We start from the raw sequence: 12,345 nt of genomic DNA on the forward strand, positions 1-12,345 counted from the left end.
ATTACTCCCGCAGCAGGCAACAGATACCCATACTCCTTCGAATTTGTGAATGGCTTTGTTGTCGGGAACTGAATCTTGATTGTAATCTGGATTCTCTCACTCCATTTGCCACTCGCTGTCGTCCTCTTGTCCCTTGTCGGCCTCTTGCTGCCTGCACTGGGTCGGTTGCGGCGGCAGCTTCTGCTGTCGCTCTGGCCGCAGGTCCTTCTCTTCCACGACCACTTTGATCTTGATCCCCCAGCCTTCCTTGCCCCCGATCCAGTGCTTGCGCTTGCCGACCTTCTCGATGACGCGCAAGGCGTGCTGCATGGTATCCTTGAGGAGGAACGGGTCGCCGGGGATCTTGGCCACCCAGAGAGTGAGTTCGATTCCGTCCTTGCTCGCGTCCCCGCCCAGCCCGGCCGCCCACCGCGCAGACATGGCCACGCGCGGGTTCGTCTCGTCGATGATGCCGGCCGGGTACACTCGGGCCACGACCATGGCGACCCGGCCGATGTAGCGCGCCCACCACACCTGCTCGGGCGTGAGCAGGTGGCGGAGTGACTCTTTGTAGTCGACCTCGCGCGGCGGCAGCTCGCCCTCGAACCGCTCTTCGAACATGAGCGCCAGCAGCGCGCGGTCCGTGTGGGAGACCCCGTGCGCCGACGCCAGGATCCCCGTCGAGGTGCTGTACAGGGCGGCGCTCGAGGACGATTCCTTGGAGAGGTCCGAGTGTTCGAAAAAGACGTTGGCCAGCGATCGGATGACCTCGGTCGAGATCGAGTGCGGGAACGAGTGCGGCTCGCCGCTTGTCGATGGCGGGATCGCCGACAGGAACAGGTCGCCCATGGCCAGCGCGGACGGGCGCGCGAACCGCGCCGTGGCTACTTCCAGCGGATGCTGGCGTCGGATGTGGTAGGGTAGTTCTTGGAAGAGGAACCCCTCGCGCACGCCCCCCTGGCAGAACTGTGCTTCTTTGATCCCAAACGGGATCGCCTCGGCCAGCACGTTGACCAGGAACGCGACGGCGGGGACCTGCGCGCGTCTGCGGTCCGAGACGCGGAAGATGCGGTGCGCGGTGCGTGCGACTTGCTTGAGCGTCTCGGTGTCGGTGAAGCTGGCCTTGTCGGCCACGAAGCCGTTGATGATGGAGATCGGGTAGTGGTGGCCGTGCACCTGGCTCTGGTAGAGGAGGAGGTAGCCCCAGCCGCGAAAGCCCCCGCCGCACAGGTACAGTTGGAAGCCGCCGTAGAGCCTGGCGGCGTCGACCAGGTCCTGGGGGATGTCGAGGTCGCGGTACGCGGCGAGGAAGTTCTTTTTCATGTCCGCCCTCAGCGCCGCGACGGCCCTGTCGGCATCTTCCTTGGACTTGCCTGCCCGGGCGGTCTCGAGGGCGCGAGTCAGCGCCGCCGCGCCGTAGGGGAAGCTGAAGGCGCCCTTGGGACTCATTTCGACGCGCCCCTCGCGCGACACCATCCACCCGATCTGCGTGCTCCCGCCGCCGAGGTCCATGACCAAACCCTTGACGGACGTGAAACTGCTCGCGATGCCGTACGCCCCGATCCGCCCCTCCTCCTCCTTGGGGAGCATGTGCACGGCCAGCCCGGTCTCCTCCTCGATGGCGGCGAGGAACTCGGCCGAGTTGAGGGCCTCGCGCGTCGCCTCGGTCGCCAGCACGCGGATGTGCTCCACGGGCACCCCAAGGTCGTCGCAGATGACCCGGAACCGCAGCAGCGCGGCGATCACGGCGCGGATCACGGACGGTGGGATCGGGATCTTTTTGTTGGCGTCGTCGTATTGCGCTTCGTACAGCGAGATGTTGGCTCGGTGCGAGTAGACGGTTGGTAGGGTTCGGGCGGTCGGTGGTGATAGGTCGGAGACGGAGAAGCGGATTCCGTTGCTGGTAAGTGGGTGGGTTCATCAGTCATTTCTCGAGAAACGGGGCTTTCGAGGTAGAGGGGGTTGAGGGTCTTCGTTGGGAGGAGTATTGAAGAAGGGGGAGAGAAGGGGAGCTCAGCAAGCAAGTATACAAGCAAGCAAACAATAACGAGTAACCAGATAAGATCAGTGATAACCATCCACCCATCCATAATCCATATGTGTTCGTGTGTATATGGGGTTGTTGACATATATGTCTCTCTGTCTTACCTTCCCATATCAACCAGACCGCGAAGATGAGGCCGTCGAGCACGCATCGTGAGCTGGACTGGAGCAGGAACAGGAACTGGTGATCTCTCATCCATCTCGGTGTGGTTTATCCGCTCTCGTCGCTACTCATTCAACCCCCTCGCCGGCCAATAGATCAAGTCGATCAGAGGAATATGTCGTTATCTCTTCTTTCTGGATGTCCCCCGGAGTACCCGCCAGCGGGGTGGAATGGGTCTTGGTAGTGGTGTAATGGTGGTTGATAGCTTCTGTATACAAACAGCACTGCTGCATAGGTAAACCTAGGATACCTAGGGATGCCGAGCTAGGAAGATGGGTATATGACAATAAATTCTCAGCGTCAAACAACAACGTAAACTTGTGTCGAGCTCCAGCCGTCCCGTCTGCCTCCGAATACCCAGCAGCGTGCCAGCGGTGAGTGAGTAAGTGAGCAAGTGTACTTCAATCTCAGCTGAGAGGAGTAGTTGGTGAGGTGATCGTAACACCTACACGCCAAGACTACCAAGAACGGGCATGGCGAAACTCTAGCTTCCTTGTCCCCCGCTTCCGCGCCGCTCAGCTCGTGCAAGTTCTTTGGGGGGTGGGGAGGTGGTGGTGTCATTGGCCCAAGCGTCATAGTCCTCAGCTCCATCGCTACCTAACTAGGGCTTGCTAGGAAAGAACAAAGACTTGTACATAGGCGTGGCGTGGCGTGGCGTGGGGCGTAAAGTCCCCCAGGAACATCACATCCGCCATCGGCCGGGATAGACATCCAGGTTTGGGAGAAGGTTCAGTTACGAGGTACTTAACGAGTACATACCCAATTTATGCGCATTCTCCAATACTGTGGACAGACTGCTATCGAAATGCTTCCAGTCATCACACAGCTTCCACCGCCTTGGGGAGTTGCTGGCCCAGCCTCTCCCGCTCAGCATCCCAGTCTCGATTGTGTTCGGTCCCTCGACTCAACTTGTACGACTCCTTGCCCTTGTACTGGGCTGTGTTCCAATTGTGTGCACGCTGCTTGACCCATTCATCGGCATTCAAGAGCCTCTCGCCCGACGACGCCTCAATCCTGGCTACGTCTTCGTCAGTGGGATGCTGGAACAGATCGCGCAGCTTGACGCTCGAGTTGGGCCGCGAAAAGTACACTACACTGTGGCGCATGCACTCGCCCTGTTCCCCAGGAGCCACCACGACGCGGTGGACCGCGCTGTACAGTCGTCCCCCTAGCAGCTTGATCAGGCTGTCTCCCAGGTTGATCACGGCACAATCTGGACGAGGCCGCACGTATTCCCAATCCCGCTTGTTTGGCGCGAGCACCTGCAGCCCGCCGAGCTGGTTGAAAAGCACCGTGACGCTGCCGAAATCGGTGTGCTCGCCCAGCGTGATGGTCTCGGCCGGTCGTACGGGAGGAGCGCATGTTACTCGAGCCTGGTCCACCGAGGGCTGGTCAAGCTTGTGCAGGGACTCGAGGAGTCCGTCGGGTAGACCGAGTGACTTCCCCAGGGACGTCGTGATGCCGTAGATGACATTGTGGCATGACTTCATGAACGTCTTGAGCTCGTCGAACCGATCTAGAACCACTTGTGGGTGGTGGCCCGACACTGTTTCGCGCGGCTTGCCGTCTGGCCCTGTCTTGGGCTGCGGAATTCCTAGCACCTCGTCTTTGGAGACATTGTAGAACTCGCTGTGATCTTTGGTGCCCTTGTCGTCGACAAACATGGCCCCGGACCGCTTGTATCCATAGTAGTGGCCCGTGGTGCCCATGTCATATTTGAGCTTCTCGTCTAGCGGCAGGGAGAAGACGCTGTCAGCGAGGTTGAACATGAACCGCGAGTCGACATGGTGGTTGGACAGGTAGAAGAAGCCATAGTTCTGGCACGAATGTAGTAGGATTCGGGCTTGTTCGGCGTCCCCTTGGGACAGCAGGTCGAAATCCACCGTTGCGATGTCAGCTACGGGCACGTCTGATGGGAATGGCGGGATGGTATTTGTAGACATTTTTGATAGTAGCACTTTGCTCAAAGTGACGTCTGTGCGGTGTGAACGATTGTAAGAATATTTGATTCACCTAGACGGGCTCGATAGGTTCATCTCGTTGTACCATTGTATAATGTGAGTGACCTTCCTTCGAGGGATCGTGGGTTGTCGACCATGTCCGTTTATTATATCTACCAATATTCCCCTTGTCAACCCCGTGGATGCCCCGAACAACTCACCCCGCGCGTCATTCGTCATCCGTCCATTCAAGTTGGGGAGGCTTCATGAAGTGCTCGGCCATCTCTCGGCGAAAAGGTGTGAATTGGAGATGGAGTTGAGATGAAGCGACGATCCGGGCGATCAGGAGTGAGGGGGAAGGCGTAAGTTCGGCACCCCGGGCTCACGTGAGAATAAGCACAGGGATCATATCTTGTGTTCTTGGGCTTGCACCCGGAAATGATCCTATGTGACAAACTTGATTGAATTGGATTTCGCAGGTGAAAGTGACTGCGTGGAAACTTGGCTCGGCTAACTTGTCTAACCAGGATGGGCAACAGCCGCACCCTTGACGCTGTCGTGGCTCTTCTCCACCCACGCATCATGAATGTCTTGATCTATTCTCGCCTGGGTCAAATCTACATGTGCAGACTTTCTACGAATCAAAACCGCTCCCCATGCACTATATCTAGCCTTGCAACCCACTATGCAACAGCTGCACTGCTCCAGAACATGTTCTCAAGAGTGCACACGCTCCACCTCGACCTGGCTCTGGTCCTTCTCGGCCTCATCCTCCGAAGAGTTGTGTCTGTCCTTTCCGCTTTCCTTCTCCGTAATGGCCTTGGATGAGTCTGGAAACAGAGCACCAATTTCCTCGAGGGACATCATCTTGGTCTGTAAAGTCAAGAGCGTCAGTCTCATAACGGGAGGCATACATCTGGCGGAGAGTCTTACCTCTGGAAACTTCCACCATACCACAACGATGATGGCCGATGTGGCGCAGATGCACACCAGGTAGTATTTCCATCCAATATTCGCAAAGCCGGTTGGAGCTCCTTGCAACAAAGCCAATGCGGAGAGGAACAGCCCCGAGATGGATAGCGATAAGCCCTTTGCTCTCACGGGCGTGGGGAAGATCTCGGAAGCATAAATGTACGATGTCGCGTCGATGGTGCTGGCGAAGACGGCAACGTGCATGAATAGAAAGAAGACTGCGGCGCTGGCGGCCCCATTTCCTCCGTGCTTTTCGAACTGGGAGAGTGTGATGACTTCGCCGACGAGAACGAGCACACAGCCAGAAAGCCCGATTACTTACAGTAGTTAGAAATCTCCGACGAACTGACGGTGGCAGGCTGGTACTTACACAGCATTTTAACTCGGCCGACTCGATCGACAATCAGAGCGTTGAGGCCATTGCCAAATGGTGACACGGAAATCCATCCCGCTTGGATGATGAGTTGGCGGACGGTGTCGAAGCCGAGGTTCGCATACAGCATCGGTCCATAATCTAGGCGCTGTTAGATCCATCTCGAACAGTAAATCATTGAGCTGAGAATGTAAGTGGGACTCACTATTGATGATCTGTGTTCCAGTTGTCTGTGCGCCAACCATCATGATGAAGCCGATTCCCACTCGCTTCCGGTACCCGGGCAATCTGAACAAGTCCATAGTTGAGAGTTGTTCCTTCTTCTCTTCCAGAATTTGTGAATGCAGCAAAGCAAAGTCGGCTCGGATGGCATCTTCGTCGCCCAGAAAGCTATCAGATGTTTCCGCTCGTACTTGTTTGAATGAAGAGTATGCCTCGTCGAAGCGGTCGCGGTCGAGAACTGTGCCAGCCAGGTCAATACCCTCGATAATATTTCCTCAAGAGGTAAGAAGATGGGACACTTACGCCACCGCGGTGACTCGGGCAGAAACAATACCCCCATGGCGAGACACGCAGGCCAAACTGCTTGCACTGCGAGAGGGATGCGCCACTGAGCGCCTGCCGCCTGAACAAAGTAGAACGCAACGCCGATCCAGCTGGCAGAGGTGTATCCGACACAGATCATCACCCCGTGGATGCCAACCAGCATGCCGCGGATCTTGGGTGGTGCGACCTCACTCTGATAAAGGGGGACAAGAGTGACCAACGCTCCTATTCCCAACGTCAGCATTGATATTCTCGATTCTCTCGAATTGTCTTTAGTGCAAGGAACACTCACCAATGCCGAGCCCTGTGATCAGGCGAGCCACGATATACATGCCGATGTGCACGCTCCCGGCCTGCAACGCACCCCCGATGGTCGTCACAATACTGGCCACGAACAGGGCTTTCCGCCGACCCAGCCAGTCTGCGGACTTCATGCACGACAACGTCCCGAAGAGGCCGCCAACTTGGAACAGCCCATTGGTGGCGCCGATCAGGTCGCTCGCGTTTGGTCGGGTGTCGAGCTCAAAGTAGGAGATGAACGAGGGTTGACCGAGTGTGGTTGCGATGATGCTGGCGCAGTAGCCATAGGTCACGCTGCCGAGGGCGACGAAGATGACGATCTGCGAGGTTTGGTTAGTATGGTCTGCGTTCTTGAGTGTTGACTTTGTTTACCAGCAATCGGAGCGTTGAAGCGGAGAGCGCCATCTTGATGGGAGCTTGGAGGGCCAGAAAGCCTTGAAGCCCCTTATTGATAATTCCCGGGGTAGATACTAGGTATGTAGTTCCAACAATGAGGACGAACAAGATATTCTGCTGTTATATTTTAGAGATGGTGCTCCCTCTCCTCAAATATATACATATCTATACCTATACCAATACCACAGCTAGCTACGAAAACCTGGAATCCCCGAAACCCCACGCCCATGACTCCAGACGCAATCTTCTGCTGTCTGTATAGATCCATCCCTGGATGCTGGACACTATCTTGACCTCGACATCCTATTGGTGTGAGTGGAGCGACCAGATTTCCGCCCGTATTCTCTCATACCGAGCATCCACTCCCACTTCCGCTGACATGTATCATGTCATGTCATGACACGAAAGAGGGGCGGGCTCCGCAACTCTGTGCCTGTGCGTGTGTCTGTCTGCACAACTCCACGTCAATCCACTCCTCTCCACTCCTCTCGCCTCGACTTGCGGGATAACCTCTCTGGGGACTGGGGGATGGGGGTGGACGGAGGTGGGAATTATTCAGCGGATTTTTTTTGGCGTACAACGCATGTACCTAGGTATTGAAGAAGATATTCGGTCTACTTTTTCGGCACGGAGGGACAACCAACAAAGCTCACAGGCAGGTCCACCTGGAAAGGGGACTGATGCTATCACATACTGAATAACCTCCGCTCCGCCTGCCTGACTTTGTCCTTCAACACCAGACTCGAGCGGCATTGCAATTAGTCTGGTCTAATTTGGCGAGCAGGACGATGGCTGGCGGGGTTAATGTCGTCTTGCCGTTCGAACCTTGGACATGTCCCCCTTCTCTCGGTCTTGTCTATACTTCACCCTCTGCTCACGGGCGGATAATGCATCTTTTGCGTCTCGTTGATTCACAGCATGGTGTTTACGAAGGAAGGGAAACCCCGCTGCTGGAGCATTGTGCCATTTTTTGATCTCGGTGAGTATTGTATGGTTTTACGGCTCTTGATCGGTGGAAGTGGGATTTACCACTCAATGCGAACGTACCAAAAAAAAAGGGGATCATTTCCAAGTCTCGTGGTAACTAGAATATTTCCGCTTTTGGCATCTACAGACAAAGCGTTGAAGCCTTGTTCCACGTGTCTGCCTCCCACTATCCAACCCCAAAGAGACACCACCGGAGCCTCCTCCCCCCCCTGTCAGGTCAACCTTGCCACCTTGCCAACTTCATTCTCGGCCCCAGTTCCAATCCTGGTCCGATCCCCCAAGTCTGTGACCGTGCCCCCGAGCGACTTACTCACAACGGCTTCAACGCGTGCAAAAACTTCGGCTTGGGCGGCTGAGCCAGCGCGCCCGAGTTGGCAAAGTCGACAAACTCCTTGGCGGCCACGTGCGCCTCGAACGCCTTGCGGCCCGTGTACCGCTCAAAGACGTGGAAGTGGTTGGGGTTCTCGTCGTCGCGGGCGATGGCGTACTCGAGCACGCCCGGTTCGGACTCGGTCAGGCGCTTCAGCGCGCGGAGGTAGCGCTCCAGGTCGTCGCCGCGGCCGTCTTTGGCGTAGAGCTGTCACGACCAGAAGACAGGGGAGTGTTAGCTACGAGGTGGTTGTATATGAAACAAATGTCAATGGAGCTAGGACCCTCACTCACATCGGCGTAGAGCTCGAACTGGCCCTCAGGGATGGGTGGGAATTCGACCGACATTGTTTTGCTGGTATCTCGGCAAAAGCTGATGTATGCTCGTACTGCCGTGCCTTATCAGACTCGTGTATGTGCCTAGGTAATGTAAAGACCTGTGCGACGGGTTGGCGAATGGACGGCGACCCTTTATGTGCTAATGAGGATGTTGGTTGTACCGACTCCGCAATCAAAGCGCCGTGGGGCAAATATGGGGAAAATTGGCCTCAACCGAGGAAAGGGGATTGAATAATAATGACGAATCTCCACAGTTTTGGGTCTGCGGAGTTTTTTTTTGGTGTGTAAAGTACAATGTCGTAAACCATGCACCCCGGCGGTTCTTGTTTGGCTCTAAAAAATGGTTAGACTGATGGACCTGCTATTGTGACATTTCCGTTCATCTGGTAGCGGAGTTGGTAGAAAGTGGCATTTACTCCCTCTTATCCCCCTTCCCATGCCGCACGCAATCGAGTGTCTTGAAAAAGTCCTGCTTAATAGTATTTGCGGCTGGCGAACAACACCACTGTAACTAGTTTCGTTATCGGCATCAGATACCATGTCGACCTCCAGCACTTCGACGCTCGCACAGCGCGCAAAGGCCAATTGGGTGGCAACCGCGGCCGCTGGACTCGGAGTCCTCATCGTGGCGCTGCTGCTGGCCAGTCCTACCGCAATAATAAATCGGTCTTTGGGCCGCGTACAGATCAGGGATCCCAAAGACCGGTACCTTGGTCATGGAGGACTCAACAACGAGCACTGCTGGACAGATCCATGTGAGTGGAAGTGTCTCCCCCGGGTTCTTCTGGCATGCGCCGTGAAGCATGTCTGGCGCTGACATTTCCAAGCTGGACAAACCTGTGAAGACGTCAAGATCCATCATGAGACAGACACGGCGTTTCTTGGTAAGCTTAGGGCAGCACCTCCTTCTGCTGGTTCGACATGCCTGACTTGGACATGTATAGCTTGTGGAGACCCAGTAGGTCGGTCACAGTTCTACCCACCGATAAACAACCATTGGACGTCCAAACGTAAGGACTTTCGCGAATACTTCTTAAAATATGACATCAAGGTAAGTCTATTCTTCCGAATGTACAACGGTAATGCTTTCTGGCTGCTCATGGCGATATCAAACAGGGAAACAAGACGACGAGGATGGAAGTCAGAGGCTGGAATGGTGACTTGGTCCTCCACGGGATCGATATTTGGCGGTTCAAAGACGATCCGTCCAAGGTAGGGAGAGCCATCACGACGGCCATGCGATTGTTGTACTGACAGTCGCTGTCAAGATACACTTGTTCGCCGTGAATCACGGCCGCAAGGGCGAATCCATCACCATCTTCTCCCACAAACTCGGCACAAACGTGCTCGAGTTCGTCAAAGACATCAGCCACCCAGAGTTGAAGACGCCGAATGCAGTCACCCCCTCTGGTCCTCTGTAAGTTCTCCTTACCACATGGACAAAAACCCTGTAACTCATGGGGCCACAGTTCATTCTTCAGCACCAACGACCATTACTACTACAACGGGTTCCTTAGGTCTTTGGAAGACAAGTACGCCCCGTTCCGCTGGGCGTCGTGGGTCATCCACTGCGACGGCTCCGGGTCGAAGACGACGTGCCGTAAAGTGTCGGACGACCTGCAATATGCCAACGGGGTTCTTTTGACCGAGGACGGCAAGACGCTTCTAGTCAACGACCTGTACGAGGGCACGACGCTCGTGTACAGTGTTGATCCTCAGACAAAAGACCTGATCTTGGAGAGGAAAGTGGTGAGTCAAGACATTTATACAGTCGTCGATAGTATCCCCGTTCAAGGTACTGACTACACGGAACAGAGACTCGGAGGAACCCCTGATAATCTGGCCGAGATTCCCACCAACGGAGACATTGTTGTGCCAGGTAAGTCACCAAGAAATTATCCTTTTACCCGCTTGAGATAACTTTTCACTGCCAGCCTCTTGCTTCTCTTCTTCTTTTTGTGAGACACCCCCGCTAATGCCGCTCTCACAGTCTTCCCCAACCAAGTCACTCTGTTCAAGCGCGGCTTTGGCCCCGGCGGCCTCGACTACGCGACCCTGTGCGAATCCGCCGTGGTCCGTCTGGTCAAGGCGAAAGGCTACGCCCCCGAGCTCCTCTTCTGGGACGACGGGTCGCAGCTGAGTGTCCTGACCGGGGCGGCCGTCGACCCTTACAACAAGCGCCTCATCGCGGGTGGCATGTTCTCCAAGGCGTTCTTGGTCTGTGATATCAGCAATGATAGGACGGGGGTTGTCTTTGGGTGAGGTCTGACTCTACTTGACAGATGGATGGATGGATGGATGGATGGATGGATGGATGGATGGTATCGTTACCTCCAACTTGACGCATTCTATGCCCACAAACGGAGATGCTAGAGATATCTTGAATGAGGCTGTTAAACTGGTTTTTATACCTTTTACTCCGTACAGACGCTGTGAACCTGTCATGACGAAGAGACCAGTATATAGAGACAATTTCCACTTGAGTTATGGTTATCCCGACGCTCTATGTAGACCCTGGCTTCCTTGTTCTTATTCTTGCTCTCGTGCAGACCATCTCAAGTTTGCAATCCACGGGGTGTCGAGTCTGATACCGTCGAAGCGTCCCCTTCCATTCTACAAAAAAATATAGGTATCAGACGATCAAGAACCCACTGTGAACGTTAGCGCCGCGAGCCTTTCTCGTACATGGACCACGACTTACCCGTCCACAGGGATGTCCTGTCCAGTCACGTAGCTGGCCATCGGAGACGACAGGAAGACAATGACGTCGGCAATCTGTCACTCAGCGTCAGTGTCACTCACAGGTATGTATCGTCCAGTGGCTATTTCGCGCAAGCCTAGGAGCTGGGGTAGGTTTGGATCCAGGTGTTCTCAACATCTCACTCACCTCTCGTGCCTCCCCTAGACGACCCATCGGGCACGTCTGGAGATATTCGTCCATCCCGACTGAAGAGCCCGCACCTGGCATGCGAATCATCGGAGTGTCTGTGAACCCGGGACAGACGGCGTTGACGCGGATGCCACTTTTGGCGTAGTTGGCGGCGTCCTGGCAAATTACTCATTCATTAGTTGACGACAACTCGTGAGGATTCTCATTTATCCATCCCAAAAACGTGTCTGGAAGGGGGTTTCGTACACTCTTTGTCATCCCCAGAACGGCATGTTTGGCCGCGCAGTACGAGGTCGTGTTCTTCCCGCAAGTGTGGCCGTAGATGGACGAGAGATTGACGATTGATCCTTTCGCGCCTCTATAATCACAGCGATGTAGCGGTCAGTCAGTCGTCCGGGGAATATTTCGCTATATCCCTCAAAAATTGATGCAGCATATACAAATGGCGCATGAAGTGAAGGGGGGAGAGAAAGGGGAATACCTCTGATTAGGCTGCTGAGAGACCATCAACTTCAGCTGTTCCCGCTGACACAGCCACACGCCGAACAAGTTGATATCAATCCCAAACTTGAATTGCTCGTAGGTCGATTCCGAACTCGCGACCATGTGTCCCGGCGTCCCCGCGTTGTTGACCGCGTAGTCGATGCGCCCGAACCGGTCGATCGCGGCCTTGTGCGCGGCCACGATCGACGACTCGTTCGTCACGTCCATCCGGATCGTCTCGATCTCGACCCCCGGGTATGACGCGAGGATCTCGTCCTTGGTCTGTTGCAGCCCGGCTTCATTGATGTCGGTCAGCACGAGCCCTTTGGCTCCGTAGTGCGCGAACTGCTTGCCGGTGGCTCTGCCGATTCCTGCGCACAGATGATGATATTGTTAGCCCATTCAACTCTGAAGGTTTTCGTGAAGACGAATTCGACGACTGAGAGATGGCGTCCCCTTACCGGAGCCGGCGCCGGTGATGAAAGCGATCCCGCCGTCGAGTAATGAAGCCATGATCGCCTGCCTTTAAGGTACGATGTCCCACTTCTTTGGTTCGATTGAGGTC

General features: G+C 55.2%; 6 protein-coding genes across 6 annotated transcripts; 1 reads left to right on the forward strand and 5 right to left on the reverse strand.

Moving 5' to 3' along the window:
• Positions 1 to 96: 96 nt before the first annotated feature.
• Positions 97 to 2,222, reverse strand: AYO21_00588 (hypothetical protein; the record flags this gene model as incomplete). The annotated part of the gene is made up of 2 exons (XM_022650578.1): positions 97 to 1,879; positions 2,128 to 2,222. The coding sequence occupies 2 exons, from the start codon at positions 2,220 to 2,222 to the stop codon at positions 97 to 99; spliced, it is 1,878 nt and encodes a 625-aa protein (XP_022517192.1).
• A 781-nt stretch (positions 2,223 to 3,003) lies between these two features.
• Positions 3,004 to 4,128, reverse strand: AYO21_00589 (hypothetical protein; the record flags this gene model as incomplete). The annotated part of the gene is made up of 1 exon (XM_022650579.1): positions 3,004 to 4,128. The coding sequence occupies one exon, from the start codon at positions 4,126 to 4,128 to the stop codon at positions 3,004 to 3,006; it is 1,125 nt and encodes a 374-aa protein (XP_022517193.1).
• A 714-nt stretch (positions 4,129 to 4,842) lies between these two features.
• On the reverse strand, positions 4,843 to 6,721 carry AYO21_00590 (hypothetical protein; the record flags this gene model as incomplete). Its single annotated transcript, XM_022650580.1, has 7 exons — positions 4,843 to 4,998; positions 5,059 to 5,414; positions 5,468 to 5,611; positions 5,676 to 5,930; positions 5,996 to 6,241; positions 6,309 to 6,636; positions 6,689 to 6,721. 7 exons carry the CDS (start codon positions 6,719 to 6,721, stop codon positions 4,843 to 4,845), a joined length of 1,518 nt encoding a protein of 505 aa, XP_022517194.1.
• A 1,288-nt stretch (positions 6,722 to 8,009) lies between these two features.
• AYO21_00591 (hypothetical protein) lies at positions 8,010 to 8,416 on the reverse strand (the record flags this gene model as incomplete). Its single annotated transcript, XM_022650581.1, has 2 exons — positions 8,010 to 8,276; positions 8,363 to 8,416. The coding sequence occupies 2 exons, from the start codon at positions 8,414 to 8,416 to the stop codon at positions 8,010 to 8,012; spliced, it is 321 nt and encodes a 106-aa protein (XP_022517195.1).
• A 529-nt stretch (positions 8,417 to 8,945) lies between these two features.
• Positions 8,946 to 10,669, forward strand: AYO21_00592 (hypothetical protein; the record flags this gene model as incomplete). Its single annotated transcript, XM_022650582.1, has 8 exons — positions 8,946 to 9,162; positions 9,235 to 9,291; positions 9,352 to 9,458; positions 9,524 to 9,619; positions 9,676 to 9,824; positions 9,877 to 10,156; positions 10,223 to 10,286; positions 10,398 to 10,669. The coding sequence occupies 8 exons, from the start codon at positions 8,946 to 8,948 to the stop codon at positions 10,667 to 10,669; spliced, it is 1,242 nt and encodes a 413-aa protein (XP_022517196.1).
• A 293-nt stretch (positions 10,670 to 10,962) lies between these two features.
• Positions 10,963 to 12,293, reverse strand: AYO21_00593 (hypothetical protein; the record flags this gene model as incomplete). Its single annotated transcript, XM_022650583.1, has 6 exons — positions 10,963 to 11,020; positions 11,109 to 11,182; positions 11,295 to 11,453; positions 11,544 to 11,655; positions 11,779 to 12,151; positions 12,242 to 12,293. The coding sequence occupies 6 exons, from the start codon at positions 12,291 to 12,293 to the stop codon at positions 10,963 to 10,965; spliced, it is 828 nt and encodes a 275-aa protein (XP_022517197.1).
• Between the last annotated feature and the right edge of the window lie 52 nt (positions 12,294 to 12,345).

Source organism: Fonsecaea monophora (assembly GCF_001642475.1).
Source record: "Fonsecaea monophora strain CBS 269.37 chromosome Unknown Scaff2, whole genome shotgun sequence".
Lineage (NCBI taxonomy): Eukaryota > Fungi > Ascomycota > Eurotiomycetes > Chaetothyriales > Herpotrichiellaceae > Fonsecaea > Fonsecaea monophora.